Source organism: Electrophorus electricus, chromosome 6, assembly GCF_041902795.1.
Source record: "Electrophorus electricus isolate QZ-2024a chromosome 6, ASM4190279v1, whole genome shotgun sequence".
NCBI lineage: Eukaryota > Metazoa > Chordata > Actinopteri > Gymnotiformes > Gymnotidae > Electrophorus > Electrophorus electricus.
Window position 1 is genome coordinate 36,626,259 of NC_137502.1, and position 18,556 is coordinate 36,644,814.

An 18,556-nucleotide genomic window follows, 5' to 3' on the forward strand; every position below is an offset into this window, starting at 1 on the left:
TGTGTGTGTATGTGTGTGCGCACATGAATGTCTGTGTGGCCACGTCCTCCCCATGTATCACACCTGTTCCTAGTTCTGTCAATACTGTGTGTGTATATAAGGTCTTGTGTTAACATTGTTGTTTATCTGTGTTTAACCTTGCGTCAGCCAATGTGCTGCGTGGTCTTTGTTTCGTGTATTAATAAATATATGTTTCTGTTTCACGCAACTTGTCCCTGCATCCTGCTCAACTTCCTCACATCACAGATATCTGTGTAATTGAGGGTTAAGGACCTTGCTCAGGGCCCCAACAGTGGCAACTTGGCAATGGTGGGGCTTGAAACACCAACCATCCGATTACAATAATAATAATAACTTTTCCAAACAAACACTAATAAAGCCATTTATCATAAGTAAGTACAGCTACACAGGATATTATACAAATATACAATAAATTAAAGCTACTAGCTAGCAAATTTTTCACAAGCATCATTACAATGACTGACACATTACTAAGACTTCACGTGGGATTTCTAAGAAATATAATGAAATATATAAAGATTAACGTTAGCTGAATATGCCCATGACCATTGTGGATGCTGCATGAAGATTTGGCTAATTAACTTTTTCAGGTAACCTAAAACAATATTACCTTTATGCACATTAACCAGCTTCATGAGGCACCACCTATCATGCTTTTACATCTGGCTTCTGACTCTAGCCTGTTGATTCTGGCTTTGGAATATCCCTTTTTATAATAAAACCCTTTCTTTTCACAAGCATTACACAAAGTTCATTGCTGTTGGATGGATCATGTGGTGTCATAGGGGATGAGCCATGGCCAGGCCTTAATAGTTAGCAATGTTAATCTGGATTTATTTAAGGTAGGTCTTTAGAGTGTCTTTGAATCACTTCCTCTGGCCACCCCGAGTTCTCTGGCCTCGGCTCAGTTGAGAGCAGAGATTTTGTTTGGGGAGATGGCAGGCAGGCATTCTGATGCAGTGCTCCATCTCGCGAAGTTGGGTATGTATGTAGTGTTATGAGGGTTATATATATATATATATATATAGTGTTGCTGTTAAATCATCACAGAATGTTTTTTGCTTTTTGGGAGAGAGAGTGTTCCGTGACAGAATCCCCTCTCAAGGGGCGTGGCTCCCGAAGCGTCCAAATCATCAGATGTTCCAATGAGTTAAACTTTAATATAAGAAATTATTGATGCTTTTAAAAGCCTTGTGTAAAACTTCATTTTACTTTTCTGTGTGGAAAGTCCAGGATATTTTTTGTACTTTCCTCTCTTCTGATCACAACCAGGAGAAAAAGGAATGTAAGAACAGACAGCATTCAAGTCACTATCACAAAAGGCACTTAGCCTTCTCCTATCACCCAACTCATGAAGAAAGAAGCCCCACCCTTCTGAAAACTATCATTGTTAAACCTGCCACTCATAGCCTAAAGGAAAAAAGAATCAGCGGCACAGGACAGCACAGCAGTCACTGAGTGAACACAGAATCCAGCATCCGCTGAGCTCTGATCAGGTAAGACATTTACCCAACAGACTGATATATTGATATAGCTCTATACTCACAGGTCACTATTAAAAACACCAACCTTGTACTTTCACTCATTGGCTGGTTTATGAGGTATAACTATATGAGTGGATTTTTTAAGTGTATGATTACAAATTGCATCTTATCTCTTGGAAAGCAGAATTCATCAACCTCCATATTCTTCATTCTACTTCACTGGTTAGTGTCTGATCACAGGGGCACTTGTGACCAGATACCCAAATTGATACAGCCTCTATTCAGGCACTGAACACTGGTGAAGGGTTACAGATTGGCTAAGTTTGTGCAGAGTGACAGATGTCCTATAGACTCTAACTGTACCTGTAGTGTGTTTCTAATAAAGTGACTGGTATAAAGAAAGTTTGAGTAGAATGTATGTAGTGCTGCTGTAAAATCCACTGTCTCTCTCTTTTTTTGTTTTTGCTTTCTTTCACGTCATGGGAAGTGTAATATTCTGATTGTTACAACTGAGGTTGAAGAAAGTGATAAAAGCAGTTTTCAATTAGTCTTGTACCTCATAGAAAGTTGAGGGTTATTGAACATGTGTACATATAGACAGAGTACATGTTTGTATCTAGAGTTATGAGGGTTATTGAATATGTATGCATATATACAGTGTACATATATGTATGTATATATGTTTTATTATATATATATATATATATATATATATATATATATATATATATATATATAGAGAGAGAGAGAGAGAGAGAGAGAGAGAGAGAGAGAGCGAGAGAGAGAGAGAGTTATGTAGTGTTGCTGTTAAATCATCATAGAATGTTATTTTCTTCCCTTTTCTCAGTGTGCATTTCTGTGTGTTCCTGTTTATCCAGTCTGACAGGAACGGCAAGATGAAATGGCAATTGGAACCATGTGACTTTCTGTAAAATCACCAGGATAATGGGTGTGGCCTGCTTCTATCATCACTAAGATTCTTCTGTTTGCAAAAGTCAGTAACGCTCAACATGGCAGTAACACTGATATGTGTGGAGAAAGGTTGTGATTGCTATTGACAATATAATATATACATGCGATGAATACTTTCCCATAAGTCAAGTGTATTAATTTGTGATCACCTACTGTACTGGCTATGATATATTCTATATATTCTATATATTCACTTTTTTAAGTCGCTCTGGGCAAGAGTGTCTGCTAAATGCAAAAAAATGTAAATGTAAATGTTTGTGTGCATTTCTGGGTTTGCATCTCTGTGTGACCATTATAGATATGAAGTGTAGGCAGGATGCATGTGCAGAACAGCATTTTGTTTTGGTGAAAAGGAAACACAATCTACTAACTCAAAGGGATAAAATCTGAAGGAAACCGGAAACTAAACTCTTGGCTCTGCTGATCATACCTCTGTTCTGCTGGCATATGTGGTAAATAGGCTAAAAGTGATGAAAACAGTTAAAATTTGGTCAGATAGTGGTATTGATGATCTCAGAGGCTTTTGAAAATATTTCATAGAACTTGTGTCTTAAATTTAAATCCTTAATGCAGGTGTGCACATAATCTTGTCAGATAGTAGTTTTGGTTTGATCATAATATACTTCTCAACAGTTCGTTGCTCATTGATTTCTGAGTGCTCTCTCACTCAGAAAAAAGCAATAATTAATAAAAAGAGAAGGATATTCTTTCAGGTGCCAAATAGGTGAAAAGAAGTTAAGGAAGAAGTGAAACTTTCCATTAGACATACAAAGCTTGTTTACAGTTTATATGTTAAATGTGGGAACAATTGTTCTACCAGAACAAATGACTCACTTCATTTGTCCAGATATAACATCAGACATATTTGAGTGGAGGGGATTGCTGCCTACCTGATGGATTCAACAATATTGAAGGATAAAACCATTTTCCTTCTGTAGATTTTGATAACCTATACCCTAAAACTATGTTAAATTAATAAATTAATATGTATCTCAATTTAAATAAAGATTTTTATTTAGCAATATTTTCAAAGGACCTACAATTAATTCAGTGGTTGAAATTCATCTTACTACTATTTAAATTTTTTTATTTTACTGTGTGGGTGGCACTTCAAAGAACTGCTTCAAAAAACAATAGTTAATGAAAAACATATTTTACTCCTAAAAAGCAAATTTTGTATAACTCAGTGGAAGATTTAGTTTCACAACATATTGTGATTATTATTTGTGGGTTTGTGATGTTTAAACTAAAGTGCAGCAGTACACCTTGGCAATTATATTATATTAAAATTAATTGTGATTCCAGGTAAATTTTAATTAATGATTCAATGATTAATAGCAAATTCTTACATATATTAAGTTTCCACTCATAAAAACGTTTTTGTTTTTTTTTTTATGAAAAAATGTCACCCACAGACTGCAAGCTTAGGATAAGATAATATATTGAAATTAAATATTACATTGATATCAAATATTGTCAAATAAAAGAAAAGATCTATAACACAATCAAAATTAGCATAACAGAAATGATCTAATCAAGATTTGTGGTGTAGCAAGCATGATTAAAACAAAAAAACAACCAACCAAAAAAAGTTGCAAGCTACTAAAATAATGACAAAATGTGGCAGTGTATTTATTTATTTATTTATATATTTTTTCCGATCACTAGATGTCAAACAGTATTCAAGTGAGGTGGGTTTATGATTACAAGCTGTAATGTTATGGTCACAATCCACTTTTGCGAGACTATGAACAACTTGGAAACCACAGGACAATGTAATGATTTTTAAGGTAAAGTACAGAATATAAATATAATGAATATAAATTGAATATAAATTGGGCCTAAAAAGAAAAAAAACAACAAAAAAACAAGAGTTCACCTACAGAAAAGCTAATTTTCAGTCTAAACCTTCTTAAATCATAAACTTTTATTATCAATGATAAACCTAACAAATAATTTTGCATCAAATAATAATCTTGCATTTTTTGAGTGCAAGATTTATACTGCAAGACATGTCGAGGCAGCACTGGCAGTTGTTTGTGTTTCAAACAGTATGTAAAATGATATGCATAATATGAGGGGAAAAATGAGCATAATGGATCATTTTTAAAGCATTTCATTGCCAAAGATGTAAGAGTCAAAAGTCAAAAGTCATTCTGTGTCTCAACACTTAACACAGTTGAATGTTTCCAGACCATTGGAATTATACCACTGACCAAAAATCTGTGACACAATCACATGGATACTGTAATAAGATGATCAGTAGAGCATTTTAGTGTCCCAAAAACATCATCGGAACCTAAAGGTTTTTTTGTTTTTTGTTTTTTTACATGACTGGTTTTAAACCACCTACACTGGCTAAATTAAATGGTAATGTATAGATGTTGTTTTAAAAAATTACTGACATTCTCAAAGCCTATCAAGTTCAGTTACAGCATGCAGCATGTCAGGTCAGACTCTGGTGAATGATAAAAAGCAAACAGTTTATTTATACTACAAACAGTCCAGGTAAAAATCCAGAAAATTATTCTGATTGATAAACACATTCAAAAGTGCAGATACAAATCAGAGGCAATGGGACAGGAGCAAACAGGCACAAGAACTAGTAATGGAACTAGATACGGAAACAGGTCAATACACGCTGACATGCTCTAGGAAACTGAAGTAATACTTCGCATTGTGAAAGCATGAGAGGAGACATAATGAGGCACAGGTACATAGAGTTATACGGCAGGATGATGAGCTCCCTGGAGGATTCTGGGGCATGCAGTGTGGTGGTTCCAGAGCATTGCATGTCACAGACTCTTCTGTTTGCATCCCACCATGGAGGTGGCTGACAATGCAAAATTGTTTTTGCCAGATTCAGTCTACAAACACCTTGTGGGACCTAAAACAACGACTATAAATTTATCTAATTTTAACACACTGCAACTTTTTTAATAGCTGACAAATTTTAAAAACCATTTAGATTGGTTTACCAATTAATTATCTTGATAATGGATTTCTTGAAAAAGAGAGATCTCAAAGAGTACTTGTAAACAATTTCTCTAATTTATCATACATTTATCTATATGATCTCCCAAAGGTTGTATGTTTTCTCCCTTGACATTCATTCATTCTGTATACAGATATCTGCCTTTCCTTTGCTGGCTTAACTACCTAAAATCAAATGTTCTTCACTGTATAATCTCTATTTATTCCAAAAATATTAATTTTTCATTTCGATCTCTGGCTTCTTTACATAAACAAGCTCTAGAATAAATCAATAACTCTTATCAATAATCAATAACTCTTTACATATCCTTCAACTTTCAGCCCCTGGGGAACCATTATTGCTGCTCTAGATGTTGGTCTTCAACAGAAGGTTTAATTGGTGACTGAAGCCATTAGATCAATCATTGACTATTTAAGATGAACTACTGCTTAACATGTATTTATTTTCTAATTCATGATTGCCAGTTTCTGTTTGCAATGTGTTTGGGTCATAACACAGAAATGAATTACCCCTCATGTACAAATAAAATGTATTAATTTCTAATCAATCCTGACAAAATGTGCAGAGGTCTTGTATGTGCAGATAATGTCACCACTGAGCTGCAGGTTTTAGTGACTATCACTTCATGTCCTAATAAAACATTCTGCAGTGTTCTAAAAGCATTTATTATTTATCTATGTGCTAACAATGTGTGTTAACAACAACAATAAAAATAATTCTTATAATTTAAGAAGCTAATAATTTATCTTTTTAGAAAGATAAACTGGGAGTCAAGAGGATTTATACGCAGAAAGTAAATGTACCCCATAATTAGAACATTTCAAATTACATACCTTTAATGCAATTTTCAGATATTTATCACAATATAAAGTGGATAAATTAGTTATCAGTTATGTGGATTGTTTATTAGGTAAGCTTGTGACTTGACTTGACTGCATTTGAAATATTATATTTATTTTTTATTTTTTATTGTATGCACCTTCATGCTATAATGTAGTTCAGGCTTTCATAGATCTGTCATGGATAAAGTACTTGCTCTTTCAGGGCTTTGATTTTACATGCCAGGCATAAATAAGAACTGCCTGGTCTAACCAACGTTTACAGCTAAATCAACCATCAGATAGCAGCATCAAAGATGTGGCATTAGTTTTTGTTTTGTTAAATATATAATGAGTGTGAAATCTGTTATGAGCAAAACAATGCAGAACAAGCCAAAACAATGCATATCTGAGAGTGTGAGGTTGAGGTACTTGTGACACAGGGGAGAAAAATGTGTTGTTTGAAATTTGTAGTGGCATGAAATAAATGCAATTTCTCTACATGGCAACATGTGGCATTAATTACATGTAGTGCACGGATCACAAAGGGAAAACCTCAGAAAAATAAAAAACAAAATAGGAAAACGAGTGACAATTTGTAAAGGCAGATTGTAACTTTATCTAAATCATGCACTCAAACATATGTGATGCTTAAACGTGAATCAAAGGTGATGCTTGTCTTGCAAACTGAAAATAATTAAAGGTAAAGTATATGTGGACATTATTAAGGCAGGATAAAAAGCAACTGTAATCTGAGGGTCCTGGAAAAGATCTGTATACATAAATCCACAAAAGAGAAAAAATGTCTACCTAATTTACACATGACTCTATTTTGCTGTTACCCTTCTTCATTTTCCAGTGTCTGATCTGAGGCTTGTTCTGCTGGGGAAGAATGTTCCAGAGGCCTGCAGAGTGGGAAACTTCATCCTGGGAAAAGACGTGTTTGAGACTGAAGTACCTCCTTCAGTAGAGCAGCACAATGAGAGAGCCAGCGGATGGGTGGATGGGAGAAACATCACCCTCATCTGCACACCCAATCTGTTTCATACTGAACTCACTCAAGAGGCATTACATCAGAAAGTGCAAGAGTGTGTAGCTCTGTCTGCTCTAGGCCCTCATGCATTTTTACTTGTGATAGAGTCTAAAAGCTTTACAACAAATGATAGCTCCAGAATGAGGTACATATTGGACTCCTTTGGTGAGCAAGCCCTGAAATATGCCATTGTGATAACTACAAACAGCAAGCCTTCATTGTATGCCAAGGAGAAGAATGAAACTTTTCAAAAGATACTAAATGAATGCCATGGGAGGCAACACATATTACAATTAAACAAAATTAACAACCCGAATCTAGTTCGAAATCTGTTTAAGGAGATTGACAGAATAGTTACACAGAATGGAGGAACTCATTTTATGTTTGAGATTTATGAGAATCCACAGGAGGAGGATGAAGGTGAAGCACATGGAAAAGGGAGGACTGCAGATTTTACTGAAAACAAGAGGTGGAAGAGTACTTCTTATGAAAAAGGTAAGTGCTGATTTGAGCCTAAATAAACTAATTCAACAGTTGATTTAGCAGATTCCCAGTTCCTGAATCATATATGTTTATGCCTTTATCTGGAAAGAAAAGGTTTAGGAGAGTATGACCTATATTTTTGTACACATAGGCCCATTCTTCTATTACACTGTTTAAATAAATTTGACAATTAGCTACAGTGAAAAAGTGTTTGCCCCCTTCTGATATATATATATATATATATATATATATATATATATATATATATATATATATATATATATATATATATATATATGCATTTTTGTCACACTTAAATATTTCAGATCATCAAATAAATGTTAATATTAGACAAAGAACAAAGATAACACAATTAAACACAAAATTCAGTTTTTAAATTAAGGTTTTTATTATTAAGGGGAAAAAAAATCCAAACCTACATGGCCCTGTGTAAAAACGTGATTGCCCCCTAAACCTAATAACTGGTTGGGCCACCCTTAGCAGCAACAACTGCAATCAGGCATTTGTGATAACTGGCAATGAGTCTTTTACAGTACTGTGGAGGAATTTTGGCCCACTCATCTTTGCAGATTTTTTGTAATTCGGCCACATTGGAGGGTTTTCGAGCATGAACCGCCTTTCTAAGGTCATGTCACAGCATCTCAATCGGATTCAGGTCAGGTCTTTGACTAGGCCATTCCAAAGTCTTTATTTTGTTTCAGAGGTGGGCTTGCTGGTGTGTTTTGGATCATTGTCCTGTTACAGAACCCAAGTACGCTTCAGGTTGAGGTCACGAACAGATGGCCAGACATTCTCCTTCAGGATTTTTTGGTAGACAGCGGAATTCATGGTTCCATTTACCACAGCAAGTCTTCCAGGTCCTGAAGCAGCAAAACAGCTCCAGACCATCACTCTACCACCACCATATTTTACTGTTGGTATGATGTTCCTTTTCTGAAATGCTGTGTTACTTTTATGCCAAATATAATGGGACATACACCTTCCAAAATTTTCAACTTTGTCTTGTCAGTCCACAGAGTATTTTCCCAAAAGTCTTGGGGATCATCAAGATGTTTTCTGGCAAAACTAAGACAAGCCTTTATGTTCTTTTTGCTCAGCAGTAGTGTTTGTCTTGGAACTCTGTCATGCAGGCCATTTTTGCCCAGTCTCTTTCTTATGGTGGATTCATGAACACTGACCTTAACTGAGGCAAATGAGGTCTGCAGTTCTTTGGATGTTGTTGTGGGGTCTTTTGTGACCTCTTAGATGAGTCGTTGCTGCGCTCTTGGGGTAATTTTGGTTGGCCAGCTACTCCTGGGAAGATTCACCACTGTTCTATATTTTCGCCATTTGTGGATAATGGCTCTCACTGTGGTTTGCTGGAGCTTTAGAAATGGCTTTATAACCTTTTCCAGACTGATAGATCTCATTTACTTTGTATCTCATTTGTTCCTGAATTTCTTTGGATCGCAGCATGATGTCTAGCTTTTGAGGATTTTTTGGTCGACTTAACTTTGTCAGGCAGGTCCTTTTTAAGTGATTTCTTGACAACAGGTGTGGCAGTAATCAGGCCTGGGTGTGGCTAGAGATATTTAACTCAGCTTTTCAAAGATGTGATAAACCACAGTTAATTTATGTTTAAATGTTTTAACGTGGGGGGGGGGGGGATTACTTTTTCACACAGGGCCATGTAGATTTGGATTTTTTTTTCACTTAATAATAAAAGCCTTCATTTAAAAACTGCATTTTGTGTTTACTTGTGTTATCTCTGTCTAATATTTAAATTTGTTTGATGATCTGAAACATTTATGTGTGACAAATATGCAAAAAAAAAAAGATATCAGAAAGGGGGCAAACACTTTTTCACACCACTGTAAATGGGTGCATGTGCAGAATTATACTAATGCTTTGTAAAAAGCAACAACAGTGATGTTATGTAAATGCTTATGTGTTTATTTCATTTTGTTGTTCAACCAAAAACATGTTTAATGTGACAGCTAGCCATAGATGGGCATGTTTAATGTATAAGATGTATTTATCTCTGACAAGTTCATCTGGTATTTTATTCAGAATGGTGTTCTATTATGAATACCATTATATGCAAATGAGGATAAAATGCAGTATACCATATATTATGTAAATGGTAAAATATGAGGACAATCCACACTGATCAGTTACATTAACTGATAACAGAAGGATCAGGTAATACTGCTCACTGAGAGTATTGTATGGGGATTGTAAAATGTATGGCGTTTTCTTTTAGATCAAGACATCAGTATCACTGCTGTGCTCTGTGGAAACACATCTGCAGTTTGCTTCAGACATGACAACATCCTCCTTGGACATGAGAAGCCAACTCTGAATAGTGCAGATTTTTCTTTGATTGTTCCGAAACCAAGAAAAATATCAAATCACAATTTGTCTGTGATCAACATGCTTTGTGTGCAAGAGGAAAATGTATACTGGGACCTAATTGCTGATAAACTCATCAATGAAGATACAATCCATGTTATTATTTATGTACTACAACTGGGCCAGTTAACAGATACTGATAAGGCAGGACTAGAAAGCCTGCAGAGTAGATTTGGTGAAAATGTTCTTCCATTTGTGATAATTCTCTTCACTTACGAGAGAGGGGAGCCCTGTGATACCATCATAGATGACCTAAAGAAAAGCAGTATTCTAGAGGAGCTGCTGAAGAAGTGTGGAGACAGATATCACACCTGCAGCAAGAGCATGAACAACCAATCAGAGATGAGAACACTGCTGGAGAAGATCAACCGTCTGGTCTCTGAGAACAATAAGCGCGGCTACACTGCTGAGATGTACAAGACTGTGCAGACACTTAGAGAAGAGATACAAGACAGCCAAAATCTGCAAAGTGGTACTATTCTAATATTATTTGTCTCATCTTTCTTCTGAGAAATGTCCAATTAGTAACTCATAAATATTGTCATAGACATTCACATTTTAGTTACACCAGATTCCGTATGCAACCTTGGGGCTTTTTATGTGCTGTTTATCTTGTACTCATTAGAAGCAGCTTTGATGTTCACTTGGGAAGTGATGAAAATGCATTTTCATAACTTAATATGTAATATGATATTAAGTACATTTGTGTGTGCTAGCAAAGTGACAAACTGTTGATATGTCTGTTAGTCAAACAGGACTAACTAAAACACAGAAGATATATTTACTATGGTATTCCTTGCCTGTTGTTTTTTAAAGAATATATTTTGTTTTATTTATTCAGCCTCTAATTATCCCCCACAAAAAGAAGAGGTGGACATCAATCAGGGACAAACATTGTCAAGTGTAAGTAATTCATTATTTATTCAGCAAGACCCACACAAATTCAAATAATACCTGTCTATTTTCCAATATGATCAATAATTTTTTTTTAATTAAGGAGATTTCACTGTCAGTGAGGTCTTCAAGAATAGACAAACCAAACCAAGCTTTGGTTTGTAGTTATTTAAAAGGTTACTTATCCTACATTCACAGTCCTTTGAGACTAACATGTATTGATTTTATTTTAGTTTATCTTAGCAGCTAACAACAGCTAACTCCATTTGTAATACCATGGGCCCTGTTATCATACATGTGCAAAGTTTATTGCTATGTCTTAAGATTAGAATTGTGAAATAATGGTGCAAATTGGTAATTTCATTTTCCTTTCTTTTTTGCACTGCAATTTTTTTCTTTCAATGTTTATATTATCTTTCTTGAGCATAGCAGAAAATACTATATAAACAAATATTCTGGTCTTTCCACAATTTATATGTAATCATTCAAAACAATAAATTAAACTTTTTATATGTAGATATGTTATGTTTAGGTGGAATTTCTTGGAGCCAGTTATAGTCAGTAAAGAGAGAGATAGCTGCCTAGCAAATAAGTACAGATCACTTTAAAGAACTGAATTTGCAAAGGAAAAGTTCTTTTTAATGTTTAGTTTTATATACTTTTACCAACTCCATGTTTGCCACATCCAGGCATGAAAAAGAATGTTTTAGGTTCAAGTATCAAAAGCAACACTAATGATCCTTCTCCACTAGGAACCAAACATGTGCTCATGTACTTGGTGCAAATCTCTTGGACAATTTACAGTTAAAATAAGCTAACTATGATGCTTTAATTTACAGGGAAAACCCAAAGCAGCAGATGCCATACCACATCGATCCAAACATATGGAGCAGATTTTCATAAGACTTAATCTGCTAGGAAAGGAACAAAAACTAAAACCTGTAGATGTTCTTCAAATAACTGCAACATTATTAAAATATCAAGAGCCTTGTAAATATTTAGCTTTTCTGTATAAGCTCATGATGATGAACTACAGAGCAAGATGCATTTTTCATGATGAACAGAAGGAAATTCAGTTATGTACAAAGTATCATGCAGTTGATCGAAGCATTTCAGGTTTTCTCAAGACAGACTTAAAACCTTTGGAAAAAGATATCAATATACATGCTATTCACCCCATGGATGTCCAGAGTGCAGTGTTCCATTGCTCAGATAGTTTCCTAAAACAGCTCATAGTGACTAAACTATCCCAGTGTCAATATGCCCTGCCTCTGCTGGTGCCTGATCCCTTCACCAGAGAGATTGAATTTCCTCTGTGGACATTTAGGCAAATCAAGAAGAGCTGGAAGACCACTGATACCTCTGGTAAAGAGGTCACTTTTACTAAACCAATTTATGATGCTAAAACTCCAATGGTGGTGTTCTTTAGGTTTGGCTCTGTGTCATCATCCAAGTCTCAGCTGATGAACATCCTGATCAGTGAAAAACACAACACATTCTTCCACAGACACTGCCCAGGCAGCAGCAGAAACTGTCTACTGATGGATGGAGTGGTGGAGATTGCCTGGTATCTCCCATCTGAGAAGAGCACTGATTATTTCCCTGACTGTGTAGCATTCTGTAACCTCCATGGTGATGCAGAAACTAATAAGGAGCAACTAGAGATTCTTACTGAAATGTCCTCTGTGAATGTTGTACTTCTAGGTGATCAACAGTGCATTAGTAGAAATGAAGAAATACTGCAAAGGCTTTTTAATGGGCCAAAGCCACTCATTTGTTTACTGCCTGAGAATAGTTCAAATGTCACTGGGACAAAGAGCCTGAAATTCAAAATTGGTCTTAAAGACAGAGGTCAGGGAACTGTATCTAAGGAGCTCAGAAAGAGCATTAACACATGTTTATCAAAATCAATCTCCACTTTCAGGCTTGAGGATATGGGTAAAAACAGTGGAATCATAACAGATGAGAATAGTCATGAGTGTCAAAAAGGGAAAGACGCTGCTCTTCAGATCACACGGCTGCTGGATGGAAAGGACATGTCAAGCATTAAGGAGATGTATCTGCCTTGTCAAGGGGAACTGTGGCATATGTGGTGCCAAATGAACAAAAAGAAATATAAACTTTGCTGCAGTGATACAGAGAAGCAAATTAGTAAAATACAGAAGGAAATGAATCAGATTCGTGTACAACAGCATGAACATGGGGTCACACCACTTGTCCAGCTGTTCATTCAAACTATGAATTCACATTTTCCACCATCAGATGAAAGGTGCTATTTTCTTAAGTGGATTGAAATCTCTTTTGACAAAAGTACAGATGGCTGCTTTGGTTTAGAGCACATCCTCAGAGAGATGGGTCAGATTTATGAGTCATCAATGAGTAAACAAAATAAAAAGCTTAAGCACTTCTCTCTCCCCAAGATTGTAGCAGAGTTCGTGCTCTCAGGATATCCACTGGAGCTGATGGATGGTGATGCTGGTCATGTTCCTCTGGTCTGGGTTTCAGCAGTTCTAGATGAACTCATCAAGATTCTGGGAGACCAGAGAGTCTTTGTGCTGTCAGTCTTGGGAATCCAGAGCTCTGGGAAATCCACCATGCTGAATGCCATGTTTGGACTCCAGTTTGCAGTAAGTGCAGGCAGGTGTACCAGAGGAGCCTTCATGCAGATGGTCAAAGTGTCAGAAGAGATGAAGGCAGAACTGAAGTTTGATTACATTCTAGTTGTTGATACTGAAGGTCTTCGAGCTATGGAGCTAACTGGAAATTTAAGATGTCATGACAATGAATTGGCAACATTTGTCACGGGACTTGCAAATATGACTTTGGTCAATATATTTGGAGAGAACCCTGCTGAGATGCAGGACATCCTTCAGATTGTTGTTCAGGCCTTCATGAGAATGAAGAAGGTCAGACTGAATCCAAGTTGCATGTTTGTGCATCAGAATGTCCCAGATGTTACAGTTAAAGAAAAAAACATGGTGGGTAGGCGATGCTTGCAAGATAAACTAGACAAGATGACAAAGCTAGCTGCCCAGGAGGAAATTTATGATGCTGAGTGTTTCAGTGATATAATTGAATTTGATATAGAGAGCGATGTGAGATACTTTGCACAACTCTGGGAGGGCAGCCCTCCCATGGCTCCACCAAACCCATTATATAGTGAACAAATTGAGGAACTGAAGCAAACTTTAATCTCCAAACCTACAAAGAAAGGCAGAATGAAGTTGTCTGAGTTCCAAACCCGAATCAAAGATCTGTGGAATGCACTTCTGAATGAGAACTTTGTTTTCAGCTTCAGAAATACTTGGGAGATTACAGTGTATAGGAAACTGGAGGAGGAATATGGGAAATGGACCTGGAGCCTTAGGAGTGCTATGTTGGAGATTCAAGATAAACTCCATACTAGAATCAGCAACACCCATTTACAAAAAGTGGAGTGCAAAGTCCTTGAGGGGGAAATGAATGGAATTTTTGAAAAGGTGAAAAATTCAGTGAAAAATTACTTTGAAAATGATTCAGAAGAAAAGGACATTTTGGAGCAATGGAGGGACACATTTCAACAGAAGATAGAGGATCTACATGATGATCTTATCAAACAAGCACAAAGAGACTTAAATGGAATAATTTCACAGAATAAGGCCTGCAAACAGTTGGAGGAACAAAAGACACAATATGAGTCAACACTCTTTAAGAAGAGCAAAAAACTTGCTTTAACCCTCAAGAGTAAAGCTAATGATGAGAGAGAGCTAAGAAAACATTTTGATTTAATGTGGAGACAATGGGTTTCTGACTTGACTGCTGACAAGTCACCTCTAAAAGAAATTAATACAGTACAGGATTTACTTAAAATCCTCTCTGAACTGTATGAGGAACAAATTGTTCTTCAACGATTTGTTAACTACAGTAAAAAATCTACAAGTGTTAAAAAGTACACCATGATAAGCAATACTGGTGATTATACTAAATATGTAAATTTGAGCAAGTGTTTGAATCATTTAACACCCAAAGACCAGAATTCAATAAGGCAGTTGACATTCAATATCGCTGAGAAAATTGATGAGCTCAGCAAATCTAAGTCAGTTGCAAAAAAGGGATATAAATCATCATATTTTCAAGAGATTGCACTACTTGTAAAAGAGGATGTGGCAGAACACACATCAAAGTCAAACTTAAAATACAAGTTTAAACCAAAGTTCATAGTGGATCTTTCTCTGCATGTGTGTGAGCGTGCCGGACGATTGTTTGGAGCCCAGCACAGAGCATTCAGAGAGTCTACTGACCCATTAAACTACCTTGAGAAGAAGAAACATGAATACTTCAATGTCTTTGAAAAATCATGCCATGGTTCTACTACTGTGGCTGTTTTTGGTGGGTTAATATGTGGTGAACTTAGGGAAGCCATCCAGCAGAGTTTCTACAACAGCGCTGCTTGTGATTTAGCTGACAAAATGAGAACAAACATCACAGCATTTAATGGAAACAGGTCAAAACTGGAAAAACATATCCTAAAATCACTGGCAGAAGAAGAGGACTTTGGAAAGTTCACAAAATATCTTCTAAATCCCCGTGAATATTTTAAGGAATTTATTAAAGATGTTGTTGAAAAATATATGATGAAAGAAAATCTAAGAGTACTTGACAAAATTAGACAAACCATCAAAAATAAACAGGGATGCATAATCTCTGCAGCAAATACTGCTACAGAAGAGGTGGTAAAAAAAAAAGGAGATGCAAACATGTGGCTGAAGACATTTTCAGATGAACTGAAAGACGAGCTTGAATATAATGTTGATCACCTCAGAGGTAATAACTGTCAAGACATTGCTGATTTTCAATTACTCACAGATGTTGTAAAAAAAGAAATGCCCCATATTAGTGAGGAACTGACCAAAAGCATAAATAATCTGTCTGACCTTACAACTGCAAAATTCAGGAAGAAACCAGATGACATTCTAATTGAGCACTTCTGCCAGTGCTGTTGGGTGCAGTGTCCTTTCTGTAAAGCCATCTGCACCAACACGATGGAGGACCATGATGGAGATCACAGTGTCCCTTTCCATCGTAACTATGGAATAAATGGGTGGCATTACAGAGGAACAAACAATCTTTGCATCAGTTTCTGCACAACCTCAGTAGCAAGTGATGACCACTTCTACCCAACATTTGAATCTCATGAAATGGTGCCATGGAAACAATACAGAACAGCTGGTCCTGAGTTTGCAAACTGGAGCATTACCCCTGATCTCTCAGAACTGCCCTACTGGAAGTGGTTTGTGTCTAGATTCCAGAAAGATCTAGAGGAATTTTATAAGAAAACATTCCAAGGACATGGTGAAATTCCTGATGAATGGAGAAAGTACACTAAAGAAGATGCCATTGAGAGTTTGAATAAATATATCTAAAACAATCCTAATGTTATATGCAATGTAATCATTTAATGCAACTTCTCTTCTTTTAATTTTGGCAGTGGTAGTTCAGTGGTTACGGTACTTGATGAGTAATCTGAAAGTGTCCAGTTCAAACCCCACCACTGGCAAGATGCCCCTGAGCAAGGACGTTAATCCTCAAGTTGTATTCCATTGTAATTGCAAGTCACTTTAGAAAAAAGTGTCAGGTAAATGTAAACTTCAAAATTAAGCCACTTAGAGGGTAACACCTTCCAGGGACAGCTCTTTCGATATACTTTTTCAGTAATGAATGAATGTCTCCAAAATACCTGGATTCAAGAGCAACACTGACGACAGACTCCCTGAAAGTTTCAATATAGTTTTAAGAGTCAATTCCAAGATCTTGAAAGGTCCTAAATATGCATATTGGAGCATCACCCCTGATCGATTTGAGCTGCTCTACTGGAAGTGGCTTGTGTGCAGATAACATAAGAGTGTCTGATAAATGCTGTAAATGTAAATGTAAATGCAGATTCCAGAAAGACCTGTAGAAATATTATAAGAAAACATTCCAAAGAGATGGTCAAATTGCTGATGTTGGAGAAACTACAGTAAAGAGGAAGCCATTGAGAATTTGGATAACTATATCTAAAACAAAATCTTAATGTTGTACATAATGTGATCAATATAACTTCAAAATAAACAGGATTACAAGATAAAACTCATCAAAAGAGAACTATTTTGAGATACTGTAAAAACAACTTTCTACCCTTATACCCTAGATTGAAAAGATATCTGCAAGACATAATGTGTATCTGCCATTTCCTTTTGTCAGGGAATGCTCACCTCCCTTGAGGCACGTGGTTTGGCCAGCAATGTGCAGTTGGAGGACTTTCATTTGTGACCATGCCTGCACACACATGTACTTCGTTTTGTCTGTGTGTATTTAAACTCACGTCAGGGTGTGCGACGTGGTTGGTCATAGTCGATGTAACTTGTCGATGTAACGTGTCGATGTAACTTGTTGATGTAATGTGTTAATGTTCCTTCGTCCTTGTGAAAGCGTATGCGTGTGCATCGTGTTTGTTTAAATGTCAAATGATTTCATGTTCATGTTTACCATTTGTAATACGTGTGAGTGCCGCTGTCATTTATGTAATAAATGTTCGTCCCTGTCGAGGAAGTCCTGCTCCACGTGTCCTGCTCCACGCCCTGCGGCACTTGGGCCGACACACATTACACCTGTGTTTTGAATTTAAACTGAATATAAATTTTAAACCAGTTCCCAGTGACACAACATCTTGAATAATTTAGTGTATAATAGCTCTTTATAATGTTAATTTAAACAAAGCTAATATATGTGTCAAAAACTAGCATGCATGTTGCAAGTATACAATCTGGAGTACAAAAAGACTGCATTTGTATTTTACATTTTAAAAGATATATACTATATTATTGTATGTTATTGTATATTATGTTACTGACACATTAGATTTTCAATGGTTTTGATTCTCTATTATTGGTTTATTATTATTATATTAGTATCACCTTCCAAGGTACAGATTATGAGATGAATTTATTTATTATTCAAATAATTTGTGTGTAATTATTTTCTAATGCCTAATAAAATGTCAATGTAAATGACAAATTGTTTATAGACATTTTAATTTATTTTAATAATATTAAAATTTACAGCATTTCTACCAGAACTGTCAATACTAAACTAAAATAAAAAAGGATCATCGGGAAATCATTTTAGAAATAGCTGAGGTGTTCCTCCAAGCTGTTTAATACATTTATTGATGTGGTGATAGACACTGTCAGCCCCTGAAGGAGAGAGGGTGATGTGGGTGGCTCATCACTTCAGGAAGGTTAAATTGGTGGTCTGGCTGCTATGCCAGGGCACATGTTTATCACCTGTAGGACCTGAACCACATGGCCTTCTATAACTCACTTTCCTTTTTTTTCATTCGCTATACTCCAAACAGTTCTTCAAAGCTTTACTTCAGTTACCATATTGATAACTCTTTTTGCAGAACTTTAGGCACACTGTTCTG

At 36.1% G+C, this 18,556-nt stretch overlaps 1 protein-coding gene across 1 annotated transcript; it reads left to right on the plus strand.

The window, feature by feature from the left end:
* The first annotated feature begins 1,462 nt into the window (after nucleotides 1–1,462).
* Nucleotides 1,463–18,084, plus strand: LOC113587475 (interferon-induced very large GTPase 1-like). Its single transcript, XM_081716715.1, has 6 exons — nucleotides 1,463–1,517; nucleotides 2,384–2,499; nucleotides 7,150–7,818; nucleotides 10,070–10,690; nucleotides 11,060–11,121; nucleotides 11,952–18,084. Coding segments are annotated over exons 2-6 (5,916 nt in total). The 5' UTR covers nucleotides 1,463–1,517; nucleotides 2,384–2,498; the 3' UTR covers nucleotides 16,515–18,084.
* The last annotated feature ends 472 nt before the right edge of the window (nucleotides 18,085–18,556 follow it).